The following is a 26,921-nucleotide window of genomic DNA, read 5'->3' on the forward strand; positions in this document are numbered from 1 at the left end:
TAGATAAGCTAAATAAATCACATTAAAAAAACACAAGTAATGCGAGTGCAATAGCTTACATTCAAAACAAATCAGTCAGCTCTGAAACTAAAACATTACAACATTTGATTAGAAGCAAATAAAGTGTTTTTAAAAAATTAAAAGCATATGCATTTTTTTGAGGCCTTGAAACTTGAACTGAAATCTTTTTAATTTTATATTTGGAGACTATTAAGAAGACAAAGGAAACGATGGGAAGAAGAGGTGGAAACAGGATTGGCAAATGACGCAAGCCAGACTCGGAACGTCATTTTTGCTTAACACGAGCACATGCACTAGCTGGCCGCTGCACTGACATTTTTTGAAGTTTGTCTTTCTTTAAAAAAAAAATTTACCAGGAGCACAAATCATTTAAAGATGTCTGTAGCTCCTAGCATTCTGGTTTCACCCTCCAGTTCCCATTTCTGAGGGGTTATTTTAGTTCTTGCAGCAGGCTGACAGTGGATATAAATTGCTTATCCGGATACGCACGCATCTTTCACCTTAAATACAGTAAATTACAGTGGTTTATCTGATCTTTGCATAAAAACAGAAACTGTTCAGATCTGAGAACAAGATAGTCTGGTTTGTAGCGTTTGAGCTGGATAGACACGCTTGTGTTTGTGTTTGTTTGCGTGTGTGTGTGTGTGTGTGTTTAAGACTATTGGGTGTTTCTCATGCACCTCTGGAACACATCCTGGCCTCTGAGGCAGGAAATAGATGAATAATAATAAATAGCATTTTTTTCATAAAGGCTGTTAAAAATGGAACATTACGAACATTACGTTCCAGATATTTCCCACTGTCACTAGACCAAAAACAGTATCAGCTCTCCACCTTAAACTAGAAATATGAATGCAAATAGAAAGTAATATGCAAACTGGCAGTTTGCTTCCATCTGTTTAAACAAATTCGTTACCTGATTTGCATACGTTTATGTAATAGATTTTGTGTAATAAATGACACTATCAGACAGTGCAATTGATTTTTAGTAGGGATGCACCAATACAAAAAACCTAGCTGGTACTGATAAATGATAAAATATCTGCCATTTGTCTAAATAAATTACAAATAAATTTCTAAAACTAACTAGCTAAATAGAATATCTATTATTTTAAATTTTTAAAGTGAACATCACATTTTAATGTACAATATGAAAAAATTAATGTTCATTTTGAGATTTGCTAAAGATTAAATTCAATAGTGTTATTAAATAGCTGTAAAGAATAATTGAGCATTAGATGACAACAAAGGTATGAAAGGTAAGAAATGAGCATGCATAATTAAATATCCAACACTAGCCGATATATATATATATATATATATATATATCCAATATTGACGAATGGCGATACATTAAAACTAATTTCGGCTAATAACCAATATGGTACCAATATATTGAGCATCCCTAATTCTTAATCAATTCTCCTCTAAACATCAGAGTTGAATCAGTTATTTGCTGCTAATTTGTTTATAACGGCACAGAAAATATTGAAATTACTGAATCAATTACCACGGTGATATTCTGTTGAATTCACAATAAGACAGCCATGAACAAACAACATGAGGAAACTGTTAGCACTGGAGTTTGTTTGGAGTGGAATTTTTAATGGGGCATGTTGGGATTGATTATCAGTGATTGGTTGACATGCAGACAAGGAGTCAATGCGGTGCGGTGACAGATTATTAAAAGGCAAACAGAGGAAGTGCTCTTATCTACAATCCCTGCTGTGGTTACATCGCTCAGTTTCTCTGTCGTGACAGAAACATATGTCTGCAGGTCAGGTGCTGATGCTGCTAAGTAACCATCCGCTGCACCTCTGTGGAGTGCAACATCACTGATGAGTCATTTAATCCACCGCAGAAATGAAATGACACCACCACACACTGGTGTTTATGTACGGATCAGATCACCTAGGAGCAAGCCAGCCATGGTGGAAGACCACAGCAGCGCATAATATGTTCTGCACTCTTTCACTTTATTGCCACCCGACCAGATAGTTGCTAATTAGCTTCAGAACACAATTGCAGGAACAGAAAAATAAAAGCGTTGACATTATGTAACCAAAAATGTCATTAATTGTGCGTAATCATGAAAAACCTCACTAAAATCTGCGAAAAGTCTTTTTAAATTTGATTTTGTTATACATTTCAGCAGTCATTATTACAGCCTTCAGTGTCACATGATAAAATGGTGCTCAAGAAACATTTCTTATTTTTATCAATGTTGAAAACAGTTGCTGCTTAATATTTTTTTGTGGAAAAAATATGATACACTAGCATGTTTAGGGTAAGTAAGAAATTAATACATTTATTAAACAAGGATGCAGTTAAATGAATCAAAATTGACAGTAAAGGCATTTACAGTATAATGTTTAAAAAAAAAAACTGCTTTCAACACTGAAAATTATAAGAACCATTATTAATAATTGAGCACCAATAATAACTGTGAACCAAATCAGAATATTAGAATGATTTCTGAAGGATCAGGTGACACTGTAATAACTGCTTAAATTAATAACTTTTTACAATATATTCAATTGGAAAACAGTTACTTTAAATTACAGTAATAGTCCACAATATTACTGTTCTTATTTCATTTTGGATCATATAAATGCAGCTTTGGTGAACATAAAAGCCTTTTTCAAAAACATGAAACAAATTAAAAAGTTAGATCTACTTGTTTAATAATGTTCTGAGCTGTTTGAATATAAAATAAATGAATAGATATTAATGTATTCTTCACTAAGTGTGACAGTGTGTTTTCTGAGTTGAAGTGTGTGACAACACTTGAGCAAGAGTTTTATATAAAGCAGAGGCCAGAGGGTGTTTCCTATGTTATTCTGGTTGTTTTTAACCAGAATAACTAGACATATTAGCATATGAATCTTCAGCCAAGCTTGCTATTACGCTCACTTGTTATGGTCATGTCATGACATGCCTCTCACCTCAGATGGATTAGAAGAATTGTACAGTTGCCAAGTACTTGTACATCGCTTCTTAAGATGCTACTTATGTTCCCGTTTTATATAATTACTTTTTTTAAAACATTTAAGCAAAAAGTCTCTTTTGCAACTACATTTTCAGCAATGGTTTTCGGATAATCTTTTACATGAGTTAATAAAATCTAACTGTTTAATGATTCAGGAAAAACAGATTCTCAAGTAGATTATTTACATTCTGGTGTCTGATATCTAAAAACAACTTTACTAATAAAGTTATATTGAGAATCAGGGGACATGTACTTACAGTAGAACAGTTAATGTGATTACCAACAGAGCAAATTAAAAGCTAATTCCTTGATAACAGATTAGAAAGAAGGTCAATGCTTGACATAATTAAACATGCAATCATTTATTATGACAGTTATTTACACTTATTTTAACTCCGTTTTAATTTATTGAAAATATTTATGATACGTATCCACTGCAGTATATTTTATGAATTTAAAATCATTCTAAAATGTCCTCAAAACTTGATGAGATATGACCACCTCCTGTTTCCCTGTTGTGAATGATTGTGCAAATAATGATATGATTTGGATATGGCCTCACGTGGCTTGGCACTACTAATGCATTTCAGCATTTTCACACTTAAAAATAACACACATCACCTTTAAAGGTGCATCTGAGACTATTTTCCTTTTGTTGAACAGATGAAACAGAACAGATATTGTAGTGTCTGCTTCTTGAGTGTATGTGGCTGTAGACTTTGCCTCCTTGTGATGTATGTAATAAAATACTCTCAAGTGCTCCTTTGCAAGTTACATTGGATGAAACTTTATGTATATTCAGCAAACGAAACTGCAGAAAGTCAGCCTCGGGATGTTCTTTTGTAAAAACAGTCCAGGAGTGCTGCTGCTGGCCAAGCATTTTTATTTTAACATTGAGTGTGTGTGATGTGAGGTGTTTACACATTACATGACATTCTCTGACCTACAGTCAGACATCTGAACCTGCCCTGAACACGTCTGCATGGTAATGAGGATGTAATGAGCATAAAGATAGCAGCTACCTGACAACCTTATTCCACAAAGCTAAGTTAAACCTGACCTTAGCATGTGAAGGTCCTCTTCAATAAAAATATACAAGCGTGCTTTACTAAACCTCTTTCCCAATTTAGAAATTATACAAAAACTTTTCGAAGACCCAAATACTGGCTTCACATTTAGAATAAATAGGATTTTTTTTTAATGTTTTTGAAAGAAGTATCTTATGCCCACCAAAGCTGCATTTATTTGGTCAAAAATACTGTAAAAACAGTAATATTGTGAAATATTTTTACAATTTAAAATAACTTTTATTTTTGAATATATTTAAAATGTAATTTATTTCTGTGATGGCAAAGATATATTTTCAGTATCATTCAGTATCACATGATCCTACAAAAATCATTCTAATATGTGACCCTGGACCACAAATCCATAAGTCGCACGGGTATATTTGTAACAATAGCCAACAATATATTGTATGGGTGAAAATTATCTTTTGTGTGTGTGTGTGTTAACAACTGTTTATTGAATTTTCTTCTGGGAACAGTAGTATAAAACAAAAAGCAACTGTGCAAATTTAGAATCCACCCCTGGCAGACATTAATAATAAAAATTTATTAATTAATATTAATAGATAAATGAAAATTATCGATTTTTCTTTTATGCCATAGAAATCATTAGCATATCATGTAAAGATCATGTTCCATGAAGATATTTTGTAAATTTCCTACAGTAAATATATCAAAATTAATTTTTGATTAGTAATATGCATTGCTAAGAACTTCATTTGGACAACTTTAAAGGCGATTTTCTCAATATTCCTCAGATTCCAGATATTCAAATAGTTGTATCTCAGCCATATATTGTCCTATCCTAACAAACCATGCATCAATGTAAAGCTTAATTATTCAGCTTTCAGTTGATGTAATATTATGACCCTTATGATTTTGTGGTCCAGGGTCACATATGCTCATTTGTGGAAACTGTGATACACTATTCAACAGTCTGGGGTAAATAAGATCCCCCCCCAGAAAAAGGCAAATATTAAGCTGAACAACTGTTAATTATATTATTTTATATTATATTATATTACTGATACATTTAAATTATTATAAAAATATCTACTAAAATGTCTACTACAGGGTAAGTAGGAAACTGGATCCACATGAGCTAATTCCATGTAATGATTATTCATATGCTCAAGTGTGTTGATTCAGACCCCCCAGGCTGTTCTTTATGGGATGAACTTATGTAAGAATCCTTTTCTGTCCATTGGTTACCTTAAAAAAGAATGTGGCTACCATAGAAATAGCAACATTATGATGTGTTTGGTAGCTCAGGGTGGAATCTGCTTTTTATGTGTTGGGAGACTGTTTATGTCACTGGCTTCTTTTACTTACAATGTGTGTATGTCTCTCTGCATATCCTGAGCTGTTATATTTTATGACTTGTGTCTATCTTATATAATAAAATTGAGGATGACAACATAAAGTTATTGAAGTCAGTGTGAATTGCTGTTCACAACAGATTTTACTGGGGGGAAAAATGTGGGGTGGGACTTGAGCATTTTATCCACCAGAAAATGATTTCATCATAAAAAGTGGGTGTTTTATTAAAGAATGGAGCAGGACTTAATATAAGTTTGCTAAATCAATACCTAAAGCCTTTTTTTTTTTTAATAACTTGTAGCGATGAATGTTCACAAAAAAAACAGGAACATTGTTAAGAAAGACAATATGGTCATTTTTGATTATCACAATGATTTAAATCAAATTATAATTGAATTATTATGAATCGTTTGCAGTAAGACCAGAAACAACATTAAGATGGTCAATTTTGATTTCATGTTTGATTTCATAATCATTTAATTATTTTGAATAATGAACCACGTTGTTTGAATGAACATTTAACATTGTTTACACCGTACCATAACTTGTTTCAATAATTCGTACAATGTCTTTCTTCTGCGTCAAACCCAGTTTAGACACAAAACAGCATTTACAGATTTTTTAAAAGACATTTAGCAGATTAAACCGATCTGGGATCGTCTTTCCCTGTCCAGACAGACTTAGTGAAAGCACAGACACTGAACTCAGATCAGCAGAAAACGGAAAGCTCTCACCATGGCAGCGTTGCTAAGGAACATGAGCTGCTACTTAACCTCCATTTTCTGTCTGACAGCTGCAGCTCTTGTGTTTGCTAATGTATTCATTTCAGTGTGCTCAGACTATGAGTGTTACACACAATGTCCGTTGGCTAACAGACCTGCCCACACACACTTAAAGACACATGTATGCAACTTACAAGGCTGGAAAGACACCTGAGGCATATTAATGTTTTTATAATACAATATTTTGTCATATGATGGTTTTTATATATGCCTGTGGTTGCCAGATATAGAAAAAAACATCTAGTCTTTATTCTCTTCTCTTGTGACATGTAGCCTTATCTGCATTGCTCAGGAAACATGTCATTGCCCACTATCAGCTTCTACAAGGGAGCCACAATAGCTGAGAGGACTGGTGTCATCACTGAATGCTCCTCCAACTGTGCCATTACAGACCTGTGAGGGTGTGTTATCTTGTTAAAGGAGCCCCTTGCCAACTGGGTGAATGTTGGACATGAATGAATGCAGAGAGGATAGCCATAGAGCTGATGGACCGCTCATGGATGATATTGTCCCAACTGAACCAATACCAAATCATTACTGTGCCTCTAACATAGATATGCCTTCTGTTAGATTAAAACAGCAGAAATCATTACTCTGGCCACACCTGCATCTAGTCCACTGTTAATGTTACTGTGTGTACCCTAGGGGTGGGCAATATACTGGTTGTCAACCAGGAGAGATTTTGTCTCTCTCACGGTTACACATTCACGTGACGTTGCTGTGCTACATGGCCACGAAAACTTATCGCTTGCACGTTTTTAAGCATTGCGGTTTAAAAACAAGTGTTTTTAAGCCGTTCAAACACAATCAGCAGTGAAAGATAACTCATTTTGCTATATGCGTGTGCTGTAAGAGAGGGTTCATAGTTCACAGCTGTTCATAGTTCGCGGGTGTATTGAATTGAGTTATTTTTGCCACATTATAGGCCTTGAGCAGTTAAAAACACAAACTTTTATGTGTCAAAAATGCACGTCTTTGCAAGTATCCTCGTAAACACGGTAATTTAGGTCTTAAGTGAAAGCAAACAGCTGAGAAAGAAAACATATGAGTAACGGTATATTGGATCCGGGAAGCTCTTAAAGTGACAGCAGTCTAATATTCCTGCCGTCTGTTCCTTTTTTTAATTTAGGCTAGTATTTTTTTTTTTTTTTTTTGTGATGTTGACACTGGTAACAAGAATTATGAAATTTCTATGGTATCAAAAATGTTGATATCATATAGACCTTATTTAATATATCATTACCATGAAATAAAATTACGATTTTGGTCATACTGTGTGCGTATGAGATGAACAACCCAGTGGTTTTAACAGTTGGACTTGTACTCTGGCAGCTTAAAAAAACAAAAAAAACACAATGTGAATAAAAAGACACGATATAAGGTTATATGATTGATAAATAGCATGATGACAGTAAGATAGATAGTATTACAGATAGATAGTAAGACAGATATATATGATAGATAAAAAGATCAAAAGAACAGAGTCAATTATGGAAACTCAACTATGGAGCATATTTAAAGCAATTCAGAACTATGAAGACACTTTAATAGATAGTATGACAGAGCGACAGTACTATAGATTGTATGAAAGATGATTAGATAGATAGCCTAGTTTAAAACAACTGCATTTTCAGGTATAACATGTTGAGATATATGGGTGAATTAGGGTGGAAGGCTCTATTGTTTTGGCACATGGGTATATAATTAAAAAATGTCAAGATCTTTTGTTGTGCTGTGTCATCATGCAAATTATTGCTGTTGCATATGTGCACTGTAAAATGTAAGGCTCAGATTAGCGTGAAAGTACATTTCTATTCAGGTGTGGAGCTTCACACACACAAAACCTTGTGAACTTGTAAGTGAGAGAAAGACTGTTATGAATTAATACATTGACAATCAGTCAACACAATTTTCCATTACGTGACTACAAGCAAATTTGTAGTGCAACATACTGTATTATTCATAAACACATCGCAATAAAATGCTGAAGCATTTTATGCTTCAGTACTGAAATTGTACAGTTCAGTACAGCCTGTTGGGAAAATGAATTAGATTTATCTACAAAGCTAAAAATCACTTTGTCCAATGAAAATGCTGTACACAAATGCTGCGTGAAATGGGGTCAGACAAATCTCACCATGCAAGGACTGATGCTGTTTTATGCGGTTCATTGATTTGAAAGTAAAGGCCAGGCTTAGTCATACCAAGCTAAGGTTTTAAACACGATTATAGCTGAGAGAAGACTTATTTTCACACCATTATGTATTTTTAGATTAATTAAAATGATCATTTGTACTTTTTAATCACACTGGCGGACCATGTTTTATAATGCAGTCTTTCTTTCTCTCTCCTAGACTCTCTGGGTGGACCGTTCCCCTCAACAGCTCACCGATGCCACCACAAACCCAAACGCTGTTTACCCTTGCATCCATGCGGAGGTGTGCCCGTGAGCCCCCTTCTCTTCCACCCCAACGCTAAAGGCTCTCAGATAGTCATGGATCTAGCACAAAGGAGCGTCAAACGGCAGGCCAGCTTCTGCAATGCCATCACTTTCAGCAACCGGCCCATTGCTCTTTATGAGCAGGTCCGCTTAAAGGTAGGAACAAGGAAACACGTATATGAATCTAAGCCACGTTGAATATTTGGGAACAGTGGGATAGTCTGGGAGGATGGTGGGTCGGAAATACTCAAGTGGACGATACACACAGGCGGATGTGAATACCTCTGAGGGTCTGGTACAGCAAACATGACGTTTGTGTTACAAATATTCATCTGTCTTGTCATAGTCTAGCATAAAAATTGAAGTACTGTACACTTTAGGCATTAGGAAAATGGGTTTTCACTTTCTCTATCCTTCTTAGTTTGTTCCTCTATTGTTACTGTACTTTAAAAACACCATCCTAAAGAAGTTGCGCAAGTTCTCACTTCCCAGGTCAATGCGGTAACAAACCAAAATAAACACTCTTATCCCAGACTATGGCACTCAATCTAGCCCAACCAGTTATTCGACCAGCACACACATATGGCTTTGTTTTTATACTCACTCCTTAGTCAAGTCTTAACCCTGATGTTCTCAGCAGTGCAGCGCTGCTGTGATATAAGTCATTGTGTTCTTGAAATGTTTGTAGTGCTCATTCCTGGAGTTACTGTAAATCAAATAAAACAGAGCTTCTCTACTCCAAACACACCACATGACTACCTCATACATCCCCTCAGTTGTCCCCTACGCTCAACCATTTATGACCATCACACAACATGCCCCTTGTTTGGCCTTCAGCACTGCTACAAAAGGAAAGACAAGTCAAACTTTGATAGAATTAAGTTGAAACGAATGTTTCAAAGAAATGAAGTGGAAACTTGCTGCAGCCCACAGGAAAGAAAAACACAAAAGAAATGTAAATTAAAATCCCAGTTGTTTGTCCAAAACAGAAATGAGATTAAAAAATGCAGCTGAAGAATTTTGTGTTTGGGAAACAAAAAAAGTTCTGTCATGACAACTCTCAGAGAGTTTTAGCATGGTAATATACATGGCAATGTTAATGTTTTTGGTCTTGGCGGAATAGATCTGCTACGTTGCTGCTGCTGCCAAGACATGCTACTGCCAGTATATCCACAGATGTGCCGCTGTGAGCATGTAGGAAATGCTGCTGCACATATAACATGTATGAAATAACCTCCATATGTAACATACAGGTGCATCTCAATAAATTAGAATGTCGTGGAAAAGTTCATTTATTTCAGTAATTCAACTCAAATTGTGAAACTCTGTATTAAATGAATTCAATGCACACAGACTGAAGTAGTTTAAGTCTTTGGTTCTTTTAATTGTGATGATTTTGGCTCACATTTAACAAAAAACCACCAATTCACAATCTCAACAAATTAGAATACTTCATAAGACCAATAAAAAAAAAAACATTTTTAGTGAATTGTTGGCCTTCTGGAAAGTATGTTCATTTACTGTATATGTACTCAATACTTGGTAGGGGCTCCTTTTGCTTTAATTACTGCCTCAATTCAGCGTGGCATGGAGGTAATCAGTTTGAGGCACTGCTGAGGTGGTATGGAAGCCTAGGTTTCTTTGACAGTGGCCTTCAGCTCATCTGCATTTTTTTATCTCTTTTTTCTCATTTTCCTCTTGAAAATACCCCATAGCTTCTCTATGGGGTTCAGGTCTGGTGAGTTTGCTGGCCAGTCAAGCACACCAACACCATGGTCATTTAACCAACTTTTGGCGCTTTTGGCAGTGTGGGCAGGTGCCAAATCCTGCTGGAAAATTAAATCAGCATCTTTAAAAATCTGGTCAGCAGAAAGAAGCATGAAGTGCTCCAAAATCTCTTGGTAAAAGGGTGCAGCGACTTTGGTTTTCAAAAAACACAATGGACCAACACCAGCAGATGACATTGCACCCCAAATCATCACAGACTGTGGAAACTTAACACTGGACTTCAAGCAACTTGGGCTATGAGCTTCTCCACCCTTCCTCCAGACTCTAGGACCTTGGTTTCCAAATGAAATACAAAACTTGCTCTCATCTGAAAAGAGGACTTTGGACCACTGGGCACCAGTCCAGTTCTTCTTCTCCTTAGCCCAGGTAAGACGCCTCTGACGTTGTCTGTGATTCAGGAGTGGCTTAACAAGAGGAATACGACAACTGTAGCCAAATTCCTTGACACGTCTGTGTGTGGTGGCTCTTGATGCCTTGACCCCAGCCTCAGTCCATTCCTTGTGAAGTTCACCCAAATTCTTGAATCGATTTTGCTTGACATTCCTCATAAGGCTGTGGTTCTCTCGGTTGGTTATGCATGTTTTTCTTCTACACTTTTTCCTTCCACTCAACTTTCTGTTAACATGCTTGGATACAGCACTCTGTGAACAGCCAGCTTCTTTGGCAATGAATGTTTGTGGCTTACCCTCCTTGTGAAGGGTGTCAATGATTGTCTTCTGGACAACTGTCAGATCAGCAGTCTTCCCCATGATTGTGTAGCCTAGTGAACCAAACTGAGAGACCATTTTGAAGGCTCAGGAAACCTTTGCAGGTGTTTTGAGTTGATTAGCTGATTGGAATGTCATCATATTCTAATTTGCTGAGATAGTGAATTGGTGGGTTTTTGTTAAATGTGAGCCAAAATCATCACAATTAAAAGAACCAAAGACTTAAACTACTTCAGTCTGTGTGCATTGAATTTATTTAATACACGAGTTTCACAATTTGAGTTGAATTACTGAAATAAATGAACTTTTCCACGACATTCTAATTTATTGAGATGCACCTGTACATGAAATCACCCTGTAGTAGATCTATACAGGTGGAGCTGGGGAAGGTGGAGGATTTCTGAAGCGCACTGCAACTGCTACAGCATTTGAATGTTAAGCAGCAAGCTCATTGGCTGCTGATGCGAAAGAAACCAGTCAGCTGTGCCATGTAAATAATGATGTGATTATATCAGATTGAGTTAGAATCTGTCGGCCTGCGCCATCTAGAGTTTCATGACAGAACTTTGTATTTACAAAAAATAGTTTTCTTGCTGCTAGTGGTAACATTAAAAAGTAACTTCTGCATAAAGTATGTCCCATATTTCATATATTTTATTACAAAAAGAAATCAAAACCATTTTTAAACACTGTTTTCCACCTTATCAACCCCAAAAAGGTGCATATTAGTATTTCTGAGAGTAAACATTTCTATGCTACACATTGAGCCATTAAGAACATTGTCTAATGATGTAATAATAACAGATCCATTTTTTTTCCCATCTTTAGATAACTAAAAAGCAGTGCTGCTGGAGTGGCGCTCTCCGCCTGGGCTTTACTTCCAAGGACCCGTCTCGAATCAATCCCGACAGCCTGCCCAAATATGCCTGCCCTGACCTGGTATCCCAGAGCGGCTTCTGGGCCAAGGCCTTGCCAGAAGAGTTTGCAAACGAAGGAAACCTCATTTCCTTCTGGGTGGATAAGAAGGGGAGAGTATTTTACCGCATCAACGATTCCAGCCCCATGCTGTTCTTTAGCGGCGTTCGGACCACAGAGCCACTGTGGGCCCTCATCGATGTCTACGGTCTGACCAGAGGAGTGCAACTGCTGGGTGAGAAAAATAACTGTCTGCATACAGTAGTTAAACCAATTCAAACCAAGTCTAAATGTTCTGCTCTAACAGACTGGTTTTTTTAACGCTAGCTTGGTTTTTAAATTGGAAAAACTCAGTTTGCATCATAAATGAGAATTAATAATAATTTATGTAAGATTTTTACAATTTACCAAGAGTTTTTCTAAAACATTTTTCAAAGAATGGTGAAAATTAGACATCAGACGTAGCGTGCATTAGTTTATCTGAGTTTTGAACAAATCATTCAGACCAGTTTCGTGAACTAGGGTTTATTTCTTCCAATTAGGTAATGTGCTAATGCTTATAAAGTTGTCTTGAAAACTTTTTATTTTTTCTGTTTATGTAAGTGTATGATCAATAATAGCTCTTGGTCTAAACACACAGTAAGTCAGTGAGCTTCAACTTGAAGGCAGTGGTCTAGATGTATTGCTGTATATAATCACAGTCAACATTGTCATGAGCAGAACATACCATACGCCACGCTTTGATGTACCGCTGAGTGTACGAGTGTTTGTGCATGGAAGGGGGGTTTGGCAGTAAGAGGCGAGACATTCACATCTCACACGCATACATGCAGCAGGCTTTAATGCTGTCATCCCCCAGGGTTAATTATAGAACCAGGTCACATACACCAGAGATAGCTCCATTTATCCTAATTGAGCTCTGTGGCAATTGACGGCAGCCTCTCTGTCTGCTATCTGTCCACTGTGTGGGATATGTTTCGTTACGTGTGCGAGTAACTTTATCTGTACCTTTGCCTCACGAGGGACAGCGTTGACATGCACTGCTGAACCTATGTTCTTCGATGGTCTACTGCCATGCTGAAACCAAAGAATGTGTGTGTGTGTGTGTGTGTGTGTGTGTGTGAGACCTGTTTTACATCACCAGTATGCATTTATTTCGCCGCCTATAGTAGCAGTATTCACACTGTGTAGATAAGCAGTAAGTTTGAGCTCTGAAAGTGCACTATAAACTTATCAGCACAATTTTTTGCAACATAAACTATGAACAAACATAAAAAAGCAAACTAGTCGTCTGTCATTTGAAATGCGTGTGTGTGTGTATTCACTCTTTTCACCTCCCAGCAGTATGTCACATTTTCTCTTCCCAGAAGGGTTTGTAAGTGTGCATAGAGTAGAGCCTGCAGAGAAAGATCAAAAGAGCTCTTCCTGTATTTCCTTCAAACATTGCTCCTGGAGTGCTGATGCCAGAACTGAAACAATCACATTTGAGTCTCAGTTTCCTGTGGGCTGACATGAAATGCCTTTATTTACAGGACTTGAGAAGGAAGAAATTGTTAGCGACAGTGCGCAAAGCCTGAGTAATCAAAAACTGACCCTATATAGTATTTATTAATACACTGTTTTGGTCTTGTTGTGAACCATTCACATTCATAAATGAATGGTTGAATTAATTAATAAATTAAGCTTTAGTCTTTGTTTTAGGTTGCTTTTGTCGGTAATGGTGCCTTTCTAAATAATTAATTAATTCTGGCTGATGTTAATGTAATTAACAAATGAACAAATTGCAATAACTTGACAAATAAAGCATTAACATTGGGATACATTGTGATGCTCTTGAGGGTGAACTTGACCTTCAGCCACCACGTCCCAGTTAAAAGTGGCTCCCAGCAGTGTTTCAAGAGGGGGTAGGCCTACACAATCAAATCAAACGCAAAATCGGGTCTAGAACGCCCACTTTTCTCGAAGGATGAAAATCCCAATGGATAAAAGTCCTGACCTACATTTTTCTCGTTGAATATAATTTCTCACTCAGAAATTGTCGCGTTAGAGAAGAAAAACAGGTTGTGAATGCAGTTTCATGTTAATCTTAAAGAAATGCTTTCCTGTTTTTCTCAATTCATGTGCCAGATAAATACAGCTTTGATTGAGGATGGAAAAACTGGTCTAAATTGGTGGAACCATTTGTAAACCATTAACAGAATGAGGTTTGAAGATGAATTTGAACGCTCTATGGCCCATTTGTACAGATGCCATAAATTGTTCTTTGTAATTCTAGCCGTTCTTATCTTGTGAAACTATGTTTTGAGTGCCTCTGGCTTAAATACATGATGAGATTTTCTCATGCACCTGTGAGTTTGAAACGCGCACACACACACATACAAATGATTACACTGTACACAATAACAAACGCACACACCCACACTAACGACACAGCTTTCACTAATGATTGAGATCATTTCAGGTATCAGCATAACATGCTTATTATGCTGGTGTGTATGAGAATGCATTGCTGAAACGTACACTGGCCTGAAGTTGATACTACAGTTGCCAGACATGCATTCAGGATAGTCTTCAAGTTGACATTTAATTAATCCACCATAACTCATAAACAGCCAAGAGCGTGTGATTGATAGCACTTTGATTAATTCATGATTTATCATAGTCTTGAGAAATAGTTTGGAGAACACACACAGACTGCAAACATGATTTTTAAATGATTTTACACATTAAGTTGTACATAAAACTAGATTATTTGAGTACATTTTTACAAGAAAATGCTATTTTAGTCTTTCTTCGTCTAAATTAAATTTTATTTCTTTGTCATTTTTTTTAAGATACTTGCAATTTTTGAGAGGAAATTGTTTCTACATTTCTTCTTTTTTTTAGTTTTAGTTCATTTGCCTGTAATTTGTAAGGGTATTATTTACTAGCCTGTCTACAAATGCAAACCAGCATTGTTAAAGATATTTTTTTATGGTCAAAAAGTATATTTTTTGTATAATTTCTATCCCATATCCAAGCATCTCAACCAGCCCAACACAACCAACATAAACATAAACTCAACCAATGGTGTGCATTTGGGGGTGTGACTATTTGTGTAACCAACCAATGGCAGGGGGTTTAGGGAAACATATTTAAAACCTTATTTTTGCCTTATCTTCACCTTTACTGACATATGACACTGACATATTGTCTCCTGGCTTCTGAATGGTGTTAAAATTCTCTCCATCACTAACAAAACTCTGACAGGGGAAAATATAGCCATGAGCAGTAAATCAGCCTCCTGCACGTAAATACTAATTCCTTCCTTAGAGGCAACTACTCACTCACTGTGATCTCCTGTCTGTCCAACTTCCCTTTCTCCTGTAATATCCGCTCCTCAACACTCTTTATCGCTCCTGCAGCTAGGAGGTGATACCACGACGATCCTGCGGGCTTCTTTCTAGTATGTGATTAGAGTCTGGCTGGACCTTGAACCTTGCTAGCGTGGTGTAGTTTTCAGGGTTCTAGAATATATTGGTGAAATGAAATCGTCCCTTGAGGCATTTGGAAATGCAGTGAAGCTGGAATGTTGTTTAATAAATAACCCAGCCCTCGGTAACCCTCTTCTGAAACACTGGCCATGCTAAATGAAGCAAAAGCTGGTGGACCAACTTATTGGGTAGCACCAGTTTACAAAAAAAAAATCATATAACGGCACGATTTGCATCCTTTTTGAGATTTAGCTGGTAAAAACAGTTGCTGACATAGATTCCTTTCATCCGTTTGGATCATCTGTGTTTATTTTGCAAGATGATCGCCAATGATTATGGTATATAAGCTCCGGTATGTACAATGTGTGGATTTATTATACTGTACTGCATGAACTTGAAATCCTGCTGGATGGTGGTGGGCTAGCACAAAGTATTGTTTGGCTTAGTAGAATATTACATAGACATGAAGACTAAAGTCAGAAGAGCCCACAGTGGACTAAATATGGTACTGAGTATATGCAATGAAGATTTTACAGATTACATAGTTCATACTGTGTGTCAGTCATCTTTATCTTATGACTCAAACAGATAGACTTAATGGCTCGTGTTGGGGGTGTCATGGTACATTTCATGCCTCTATTGTTTAACTTCAAGGCTTTGTGCTTCCAGTGTCCAAGCAATTTTGTGAAAGAAAACACTCTCTATATGCACATCCAGAGTAGCTCTTAATGGGATTTCAAATAGCTTGTCAAACATCTGGACTTTGTGGAAAGAGCATAGCGTCTGGTTTCTCTAGCATTACGGAGGCTAAACTGGACCCTTGTGGTGCTAAATGTAATTTGGCTACAAGAAAATTTAACTACAGTCTTAATGGAATTCTATGAAAGGAGTTGTATTTAAGTTTACAAATAGGGCTGTATACATTGTGCTCATAAGTTTTGATTCAATATTCAAAGCAGAAAAATTAGAAAACTGCGCTTTTTTCATTTCATGTTCAGGGGTAAAAATAAATAAGCAGGGTTTTCTCCTGTTTTGAATGAAAGCAACATACATAGACCACTTCTATAATATTTGTTAAGAAATGTGCCGATTATACAGATTTTCTTGATTTATTTGATTGACGTGCAAGTTTGACTTGGCTACGGTGGGCCATTCCAGGCTAATAAACCTAATTGAAAGTCCCCCGCTGAAAGCATAATCCTCCAAAAATAATATCTTAAATATGGACTATTTAACCAATTCAGCCAGAAAGAGTGAATTAGTGAGACTGATGGGTTGTTTCTGTGCTAGCTCACATAATGGGTATTAACAGTAGTAATTGCATTTGTTTGGCTGGCCAACTGCTTTGGGGTGGAACAAATTAAAGAAATTAGAACAACAGATGTTGTACCATTTGGCTATTTGACAGTATTTCATGTTTTGAGTACAAAGAAGGGGGAAAAATTGTGAAGAAATGCTTGTCAAGAGGTCAGGTTCTGTTTTTAAGAGCACAAACCATCACAGGAAGTTGTGGGAAGAGTGCTCAAGGTGGCGGGAAAGTGTAGCGTGACCCATCCCAAAACAGAACACCTTCCTTTTCCTGCTGTTAAGTGTCCTTGTATCCCTTCTCCAAACTTAGAACTCCCCTTTTCCTTCATTTTGCTCATGCCAAGGCCTCGGGATATCCAAACATGGACAGTGCTGCTGAGATAAGGTGTGGCTGTCTTATATATAGGCAGAGCTCTTCAGGGCCTCTTTGAGGGAGTTATGGGCAAACATCAGTTTATAGGCTGCTAGATAAACATCCACAAATGTGACCCTGGACCACAAAACCAGTCTTAAGTCGCTGGGGTATATTTGTAGCAATAGCAAACAATACATTGTATGGGTCAAAATTATCAATTTTTCTTTTATGCCAAAAATCATTAGGATATTAAGTAAAGATCATGTTCCATGAAGATATTTTGTAAATGTCCTACTGTAAATATATAAAAACTTCATTTTTGATTAGTAATATGCATTGCTAAGAACTTCATTTGGACAACTTTAAAGGTGATTTTCTCAATATTTAGATTTTTTTGCACCCTCAGATTCCAGATCTCAATTTAGAAAAATTTACCCTTTTGACTGGTTTTGTGGTCCAGGGTCACATATTTAATCTACACAGACCCTCTCATGTTTCCTGGGTCAGAGTCATAGTGCAAAATTTCAGTATGTCTCCAATTTGCTGGGTTAAATGAAATGGGTGGTACAAATGAAAAAAGCTGTGAATGTTGTTAGGGAAAAATAAGAAACTGAACAAAACAACATGGAAGATAATAACATAATAGGTTTATAATCTACAGCCTAGTCTTTTTACTTTTTGTGGCTTGAAGTGGTTAGTGTGATTTCCAAGATCCAAAAAATGGGATCAAGTATTTCTTCAGAATTAGCTTCACCGATGAATCGTTCACAGTAAGACCAAGGACGCGTATTATAAAAGTAAAATGAGTCAATTTGGATTCCGTGTTGACTTCATCCGTGACATAAGGTGAGGAAACCATAGTTGGCCTGGCTAAAATTTGGATATGATCCACACGGAGGGTCTTTTGTGGCTTTCTGAGTGTACTTAGCTGTGTGCGTGTGTGTTTCAGAGAGCGAAAGTGAGAAATGACCTCAGGGAAGGAGGTTTGTGACCCAGAGATCATTTGTCAATGGGTCCACGTGTTGCCTGTGTGGCCATTATTTCAAACAAAGAGACCCAACAGCCAAGCATGGCATAGAGCCAACAGGCTGCACTGAAACCTCTCCTGTCTCCCCCTACTGTTTCCCACAAACACACACTTAAATGTACCATATGCATCAGCATCACTCTGCCCTGCGGGCCCCACGCTCTCTTCCCAGTTTTTTGTTCACATTGAACATCTAACAAACTGGGATACAATCTTGAGCTTTGTAAGACAGAACTAAAACTTTCCTTTCATTAAAATGGGAAAATAAAATATACACAAAAAGAGACATGTATAGTACTTGTATAGTAGTAGATAAAACAGCAAAAAGGGGAAATGAAAAATCAATAAGAACAACCTTGTACAGTGCCTCAAAGTAAGCAAAGAACATGCACTTCCATTTTTGGGCATTTCATTCCCATCCATGCTCTTTCTGACCGAACCAAGAGCCGCTTTTGTTTATCAGAAACCTCATCTGCTTATTTTCCACTGCCTTTTGTGTTTAGCCCAACAGGTGCTGGAGCCTGGTGCTAATTCCTTCTTTTTTTTTAAAGGACAATCAAAATGGGTGTTTGCTTTTGGTCAGTGCAGCTGCGTCCCATCACTAAAGTGAGGCATTAATGCACAAGCCTGGATTCATGTCTTCTTTTTTTATAGAGATTTATACTTTCAAAGCGATTAGAATCTGGTCTCAGCCAGTCATATTGCAGAATAGCCGGGGCTTGTGTGAAAGCTGCCAATAAGACAAAGGAAATGTGAGGATTGGCAGCGAAGCAGGTGCAGGGTAATTAGAGGGGCAGCAGCTGCCACCGGTCACAGATATCTTGGCACGAATGCTCTCTTGTCTTTGCCCCTCCCTTGGTTTTTCCCATCTCCTTTCCTTTAAGCTTTCCACTCCAAGCGTGCAGTTAATGTCCGTGCTCCCTCAGAGTGGCCCAGCGAGTCCATTGAGTAATTAGCACTCACTCATTCACCAAAATGGAGAATATCAAACAGAAACTCTAAGCAAACCTTCAGGCATTCTAACGCCTTTTTTGAAGATTCTGTTGACGAATGGTCAAAGCAGACAGAATAAATTCAGCTTTATCAGACGTCCTGTCATGACTGACAAAGACAATTTGTGTCTCAGCTATATAAAAACAGCATTCACCACTAGGCTCAAGATCTCAGCGTCCCATAGACCATGTTATGTGTTTCTGCAAGCTGCCGTTATTTGATACTAATTGTCTGTTCGCAAAAGCTAAATCAAAACATTTTTGTTATCTGAACTAAACATGAAAACTAACTAAAAACTTGATCTACACTAAAACTCATTTTCATGACTCCAAAACCATTTTATAGCCACAATTGGCTATAAAAATAATTGGCAAATTGAAAATAAAACAGAAATAAAACTAAAAACTATAAAAACCCTGTGTGAATGTCATCTTTGATGACATTTAAAAGAGCTGAAAATCATGAGAACTGAAAAGGGTTTAACTTTATTTATTCATCCAGACAGTATTCAAACAACTACTGTAAGCTATTGTATGAGAGGAACAATTCAAGTCACATATTTGAGTAAATATGATTATCCATCCCAAACAATGACTGTGTAAATGTAGACATTGTTACTGTAGAACTGATTACATCAATGTATTTCTATCTGAAAGTGTCTATTTTGCACATCTGAAGTGTTATTTCCACGGTTATCAGACAGAATCCAGATCCCATTATAGTATGATCCCATTAAGATTGAGAATGGCTGTGGAAAAAAGAAAATAGGAACATGATGAGACAGGGCTGAGATGACATAAGAGTCAGACATTGATGGACAACATAGGAATAGATAGATAACATCCATCCTAAAGCATCCAGTAAATGTTTTGCTCATATTTTTCTATCTCATCCCTTGTCAACCATTCGTTTCCCTGTCGACTTCCTTTTTTCTGTTATGTGATTTATCCAGAGAGAAGCATCATGTCTGTTCAAACTAGATTTAGGCTTGCGTCAGTGCCTCCAGGTCTTGGGCAGTGTGGGACACTGAAGCCTGGATTAATCCTATTTACAGCATGGCTTTACTCTAATGAGCCTGATCTAAGAGACACAGTCCAGCCAGACGTCCTGTTGTGATGTCATTACCCGCTTCTCTGCCCAATCCAACTGGGTCGGTTCAGCTGTGTGTCCATTTTAACTGTTTCAGTTCATCCAAAACGAAAAATTATGCCATCATTTACTCACCCACATGTTGATCCCAAACACTATGAAAGATGTTTTGATGAATGTGCATGCTGGTCCTGGATCTCAACAGTTCACATTTCGGATGTCTCTCTCATCAGACACAACAATTTCAGATCTTTAAGTCATTACAAACGAGCTGATGAGTTGAATTGGGTGTTTTTTTTTTATTAAGGAGACATACAAAATGTGCAGAGTTGGGGGTACTCCAGGACCAGGATTGGGAACCACTTTGAAGCTGGTTGGAATAATGGATAAGCTGGGCGTGGATTGAAAAAAAAAAGGCACCTTAGAAGCCTTTCATCAGTCATCAACACCAATTCCTTTTCGTGGCAAGTTTGAATATGTGCGATTAACAATACAATTTGAAAGCTATTGCTGAAGGCAAGGAACTTGACAGCATCCGATCATATACTTTTGTTAAATGACAAAACGCATCTCTTTGGAAGAAAGGAAGTTGGTTTGGATCAACATAAAGAGAAGTCAATCATTTTCATTTTAGTTGTTGGGTGAATTATTCTTTTTAAATTCTCAGAGGCCACCAGAAAGATATTTGTTTTTAAATTTGCAACTAGAATTTTTGGGTGGAATATGATCCTGCTCCTATTATGTCTTCATTATCTCCCGTGACTTTTTTTTCTTCTTGCCCATAAATGACTGTAACAAGTTTAAATTTATCTCCATCTCGCCTTTAATGATTTTGTAGTTGTGTTAGAGTTAGTGCCCTTGGGCCATCCCCACGCTCTCCTTAGGAGTGTTTAATATTTTGCTAATTAGCACAGACTACCACACAAGACACTTTGAAGTTCTTAGAAAATGTTTTTAATGGATCAGTAAGGAAAATTAAGTCCTTATGTTGGGACACTGATTTACAGTTCAGAGCACCTCATGTGGCAGGCAGGCTTTTTGTATGCAAATCAAAGACTATGTACTTTTATCTCAGCTAGATCTGAAAGTCATGAGAGCCGATGATAGGATACAGAGTGCTGACAAACAGAAGATGTATATATCCAAATATCCAAACTAGACATTGCGATCACAAGTAGGAGGAGCAGAAAATGGAGAGGCAACACTTTACAAAAAGAACTTGTGTTAACATTAATGTAATAGCTAATATGAAAGGACGATGTACATTACTTTTAGAGTATATATTTATATATATCTCAACATTTCATATTTAGTTATATTAGATAATTACCTCAATTAATAAACACTGTAAAAATAGTGCACATAGTTAATGATATATAAAGCATCATCTTAACAAAGTTAACATAATTGCAAAGCATTACCAGTGGAGATCTACAATTTCTGTTGTGATAAATGTACATGCATTCAAGCTCAAACTTGCTCAAGATCTCACACAAATAAGGTTAAGAAAGTTTTAGCAGACTTACTTACATGTCCAAAATATTGTAGTCCATTATAACATATTTCACTTAACTTTTTTTTTATTTACTTACCCTAGCTGTACCATGCAAGTATTTCAATGCTTTAGTGATAATCCTAATTCTAATCCTTTGTTGACTCTTAATCTGAAGGATAGAAAAAAAAACAGTTGTGTCACAGATATTGCTTCATTCTGTTTGCACAGTAGCTTTGCGTATTATTAGGGAATAAGTCATTTGCTGACCTGTTCGCCTTGTATTTTAGGGATTAATCTCTAAGCAAACCATCTTGCGTCCTTCATCCTGATGGAAATGAGTTACGTCCTTATAGGACTAAATATAGAGGGTTGGAGAACTGCTTTTTCTCTTTCGCTGTTGTTTGCTGAGCCACTCACACATACTGTAATGGTTCTAAGAGGGTTTATCTGAGACGAGAGCTAATCAACAGTCTCTGCGGGTCATTGTCGATATATAGACGGACACAGGAAGAGAAAGAGAGGCAGAAGGAGAGAGAGGCCCTCTGGAGGTAAAGCCTCTCACTTCCCTTTTATCTCCAATCTATCACACTTCTTGACCTCCACCTTCTTTTTTTATCTTCTGGTCATTTCCTTCTGTGTGTAACCATCTCTTTCTCTCTCTTTCAAACCAACACTGCTGTGAAGATGCTAATGCAAAGCACCTTACAGAGTCATTTATTTACAATAAACATTGTAAACAAAGATTGCACAGGGTCGATATCAAAATATTTAAATATCCATCCATTCTCCAAACCTCTTATCAGGAGGGCTGGAGCCTATATATTTAAATATGTAAAAAAAAAAAAAAATGTCATGGTTAGGAAACAGTCCCTATACACGTAGACATTAAAAATAAATATTTATAGAACATTTTGCTCTTTAATAATAATTTTATATATATGTATGTATATATTTCTGATGCAGATGTAAGCTAAGCATGCAAAATCCATTTCACTGAGTAGGTTAAATAATGTTCTCCCTCTCTTTAAAAAATATCAATGGTGTGGCTCTTAGTAGGAACGGCTAATTTTAACAAGCTAATTAGCACCGGCAGGCTACTTTTAGTGCTAATATTTTTATCTGGGGTCTGACTGTCTTCAAATGCACAGATGAGGTCTAAATACAGGGCACACTCCAGTGGGGCTATCAGTTACAGAAGGAGGAACGACAGTCTTCAGCTTGTTTGAGTGCTGAGCTATGATAAACTAAGCTAGCCTACCTCTAAACTACTGTAATACGCTATTTTAGGCTACTAGGAGTGGGGAATTAAATTTGGCGTACGCAAAACACTTCGCTAGCACAGCATTTCATTCATATTTTGCACTATTTTTGGCAGACGGGCGAGGAGCAGTGGGTATGTTGTGCTTATAGTACTATGCTAGCCTACTATTACATTACTATAAAGTTCTATTCATGGCAGCCAATGAGTAAGTGGTATAAATGGTAAAGAATGTAAAGAGACACACCCTGGCAGCCATTTTGGAAACAACTTTAGCTCTTATGTAAAATAGTAATGCTTTACATGTATGTTAGCTCTCTTGAACTCACTTTTATTGTTTTTTTATTGTACTGATCCAGAGATGTGAACAGATTTTTGAATTAGTTTTTGTTTTTTGATTTGTTGTAGCATGTACATTTTTGGTAGTTATCGAAAAAGACTTGTATCTCTACACTTCTGAAAGAAAAAGAGCAACAAAAAAAAACAGCAAATCAACCTACAGTCATGTATCTGGTCTCCCAGCCTAATGTTTAGCTGGTCTACTAGGTTTGCCAGTTTAGAAATGCCTGAAAACCCTTTTGGAAAAAAACACATGCTGTTAGGTATGTTTTTAAGCATGGCTTTGAGCTGGTTTAAGCTGGTCCTGAGCAGGAGCTAGCTTCTTAGGACCAGTTTAGGACCAGCACATGACCAGTTTAAACCAGCTCATGACCAGCTAAGGATCAGCTAAAACCAGCTGCCATGCTTCAAAACATACCTAACCAGCATATGCGCTCTAAAACAGTTGAGCCAGGGCCCCTGCAAACTTTTTTTTTTTTTTTTTTCCAGTATTGCATAATTAGTGATATACATTTAAATCTGTAGGGTTTATTAACCACCCAATAGTTTTCGATTATCTAGGATCAACCATTGAATAAAACCATACTGTGTAATACAAAAGGCTAATCTGACAACTGATAGCTAACTACGTATCCTACCTCTGTCCCACAGACAGTGAAGTCGTCCCACCAGACCTTCTCCGCCCACGATCCTTCACCACAGTACGTGGATCCACCTCGTTGCGACGTGAAGCAGACACCTCCCGCCTGTCCGTCAGTCTTTGCGATCTTAACCTGCAACAAGATGATACCAGACTTCGGCTCCCTCCTGCCCCCGTCGCCTGTCCCATTCCTCAAAATTCCATGAACTCCCAGCAGTCATCACTGCTTCCTCACACCTTGGAATGTGACCTACGTTTCCACCAGCTCCGAGGTGCCCACATCAAAACCCTTAACGAACAGACCGTGGCCCGATCCGAACACAACCGTGAAGAACGCACGTTGGTCTTCACAGATCGCCCACTACGAATTGGTGAAACCATCTTCATCAAAGTCATCAAGTCCAGCCCTGCTCGATCTGGGTCTCTCTCATATGGTGTGACGTCATGTGACCCAGCAGTGCTTCGCCCTAGCGACCTCCCTTACAATCCTGAGGCGCTGGTGGACCGTAAGGAATTCTGGGCAGTGTGCAGGGTGCCTACTGCTTTGCAAAGTGGCGATATCCTGGGTTTCCTGGTCACACAGGAAGGGGAAGTCATTCTGAGTCATAATGGCAACAATGTGGGGATGCAGGTGTGTGTGGACAACTCACGACCACTCTGGATGTTCTTTGGATTGCACGGTGCTGTCACGCAGCTAAGGATTCTAGGTAAGCATGCCAAATCTATAGTTCTGCTATATATAGGTGTGTTAGTCTGACTTTAAAAAAAACACTTTGGGTGTTTTCACACTAGCAGTTTAGTTCAAAATAGGGACCGGTTCACATTAAAATTTGGTCATCTGAAAGCTATCATGAAAGCCCAGGGCTGCAATAGGGTACCGAACTAGAGACTCCCTGTTGGATTTCGGTTGCACTAGATGGTACATTCAACTTGTTCAATTATAGAACGTGGGTAAATAAAGGAGGAATGTGTCAGTCACTTACATGTGCCACACTTCCTGCTGCCAGAAGGTGGCGTTATGAGTATACAGTAACTGATTATTGGCCAATCAGGATCATGTCGCTCCACCCACCCCCAATTCCATTGGTTTATAACACGGCAAATCTTATTGGTAGACCCGAGCATGCGCATTCCTTTGTGTACAATTTTGTAATTGATTTGGCCATATTACAGAAATAGTATGTGCTAACTCTAGAATCATAGGCCTATCTTAATTATTATCTGTTTAGTAACCATGGTAATTTTAGTCAGATGAAGTCGTTTACAAATAAACTCTTGACGACGGCACCTCCGGGTTCTTCAGGCTGAATAGCGCTTCGTTCATATTTCCTTGAGGACCGGCAGGCAGCGGATCAGCACTTAAGTTGGGATTTTATATGCAAATGATGATAATTTACTGTATTTTAGAGATGGACAAAATCCAATTATTTCTGTATCCACACCCTCATTGTGTGTGCCTGTTATAATCTGTCTACGGGATGAATTTATATTCAGTTATTAACACTCGATCGTGGTAGCCATATAGATCTGCATAACTATCGAATATTAAATCACTAAGAGCTGTAAATCTGTGCAATAGATACGTGAGCACTTTTAATGAGTAAAAGAGACCTTCTCTGTGATTATAATTTTTTTATTTATTAAAGACTATAATAACTATCTAAAATCAGTATGCCTAATGTAGTACAGTGATTCCTGGTTCTTTTTAAAGGATTGAGCAACAAAACCAGTAATTTAATTTGTGCATATAGCCTATATAAAAGTATAAATAAAAATGTTGCAGAGAAAATTAACATTTATTGCTTAAATACACACTAAAGCACATTCATAATAATATTTGCTGTAGGTCAGATTTAATAACAGCTGTTTTAGTAAACAAAAACATTTAAAAAAAAGAAAAAAGAAAAAAAAAGGGGTTTCTTTCAGCAAGGTTTTTATTCCACACATAAAACCCCAGTTCACGCTGATGGACTATTTGGTATTATTGCCTTATTTGGCACTGCAGTTGTTCTTTAAAATAAAACCATTTGCGGGTTTGTCCTATGTTTTACTGAACTACAGTGAATTATCATCATATCCTAAGCTATTGCTTATCCACCGATCCTAAAATAAAGAATATAGGCTACATATAAATATACATTATACAAAACAGCTAAATCTCAAACAGTGGATCATTTTTATCAACATCGCCCAGCTAAAACTGCTCAATGTTTAAGTATGTCTGCTTCGTGTACAGTGAAAAGTGCAATAATATGACTTCATTTAACGTGCAACCCACCTGTTGAGATTGAGGACCACTATTTACGTTCATCACAAAGAAACATCATTAATATTTCTCATAGGTGAGGCTATTTGCAGCATAGGTAGGACTATATCATGGCCACGAATTAAGAATTTGTTCCCCAGACTGAATTTGTGAGCCGCTCATATTACACACCTCTGTTCTGCGAGAAGTACTCGGAGATGCTGCCACCAAGCGTTTGATAGGAACTTAATCTAATTCGTTATAAAAATTTAAAAACACATTTGCTAATTGATTCCAACTAAAATCGTGGTTGTTAGCACTTAATATTTCTGTAGTACAGCCAAAAAGCATAGATCATTCATAAAAACGTATATAAAAGAATGCTCATGCGCAAATGTCTACGCCAATAAGCTCTGCTGTATTATAAACCAATGAAATTGAAGGTGGGCGGAGCGACACGTGTCACACCAACTTAATTTGTCGCCCCGCCCCATCGTCCAGGGTGCACTCTGGAGCTACTTTTTAGATGTGTTCAGGTCAGGACTGACTTTGGGGCAGATTGGACATTGTGTCTTTGAGTTACAACTAGTGTTGTCAAAAGTACAGACTTCGGAATCAGTTGGAACTAATATTTTAAAAACCTCCATTTCCCGCTAACATTTGAGCACTG

The 26,921-nt window shown here is 37.4% G+C and overlaps 1 protein-coding gene across 2 annotated transcripts in view; it reads left to right on the forward strand.

Annotated features, from left to right (window-relative positions):
- neurl1aa (neuralized E3 ubiquitin protein ligase 1Aa) overlaps positions 1-26,921 on the forward strand; it is a 70,220-nt gene that overhangs the window by 30,686 nt on the left and 12,613 nt on the right. For both annotated transcript variants that reach the window (XM_058792311.1, XM_058792317.1), the window contains exons 2-4: positions 8,534-8,775; positions 11,943-12,264; positions 24,018-24,713. In XM_058792311.1, coding sequence (XP_058648294.1) covers positions 8,534-8,775; positions 11,943-12,264; positions 24,018-24,713 — 1,260 coding nt within the window. The remainder of the gene's footprint in view (positions 1-8,533; positions 8,776-11,942; positions 12,265-24,017; positions 24,714-26,921) is intronic.

Source organism: Onychostoma macrolepis, chromosome 01, assembly GCF_012432095.1.
Source record: "Onychostoma macrolepis isolate SWU-2019 chromosome 01, ASM1243209v1, whole genome shotgun sequence".
NCBI lineage: Eukaryota > Metazoa > Chordata > Actinopteri > Cypriniformes > Cyprinidae > Onychostoma > Onychostoma macrolepis.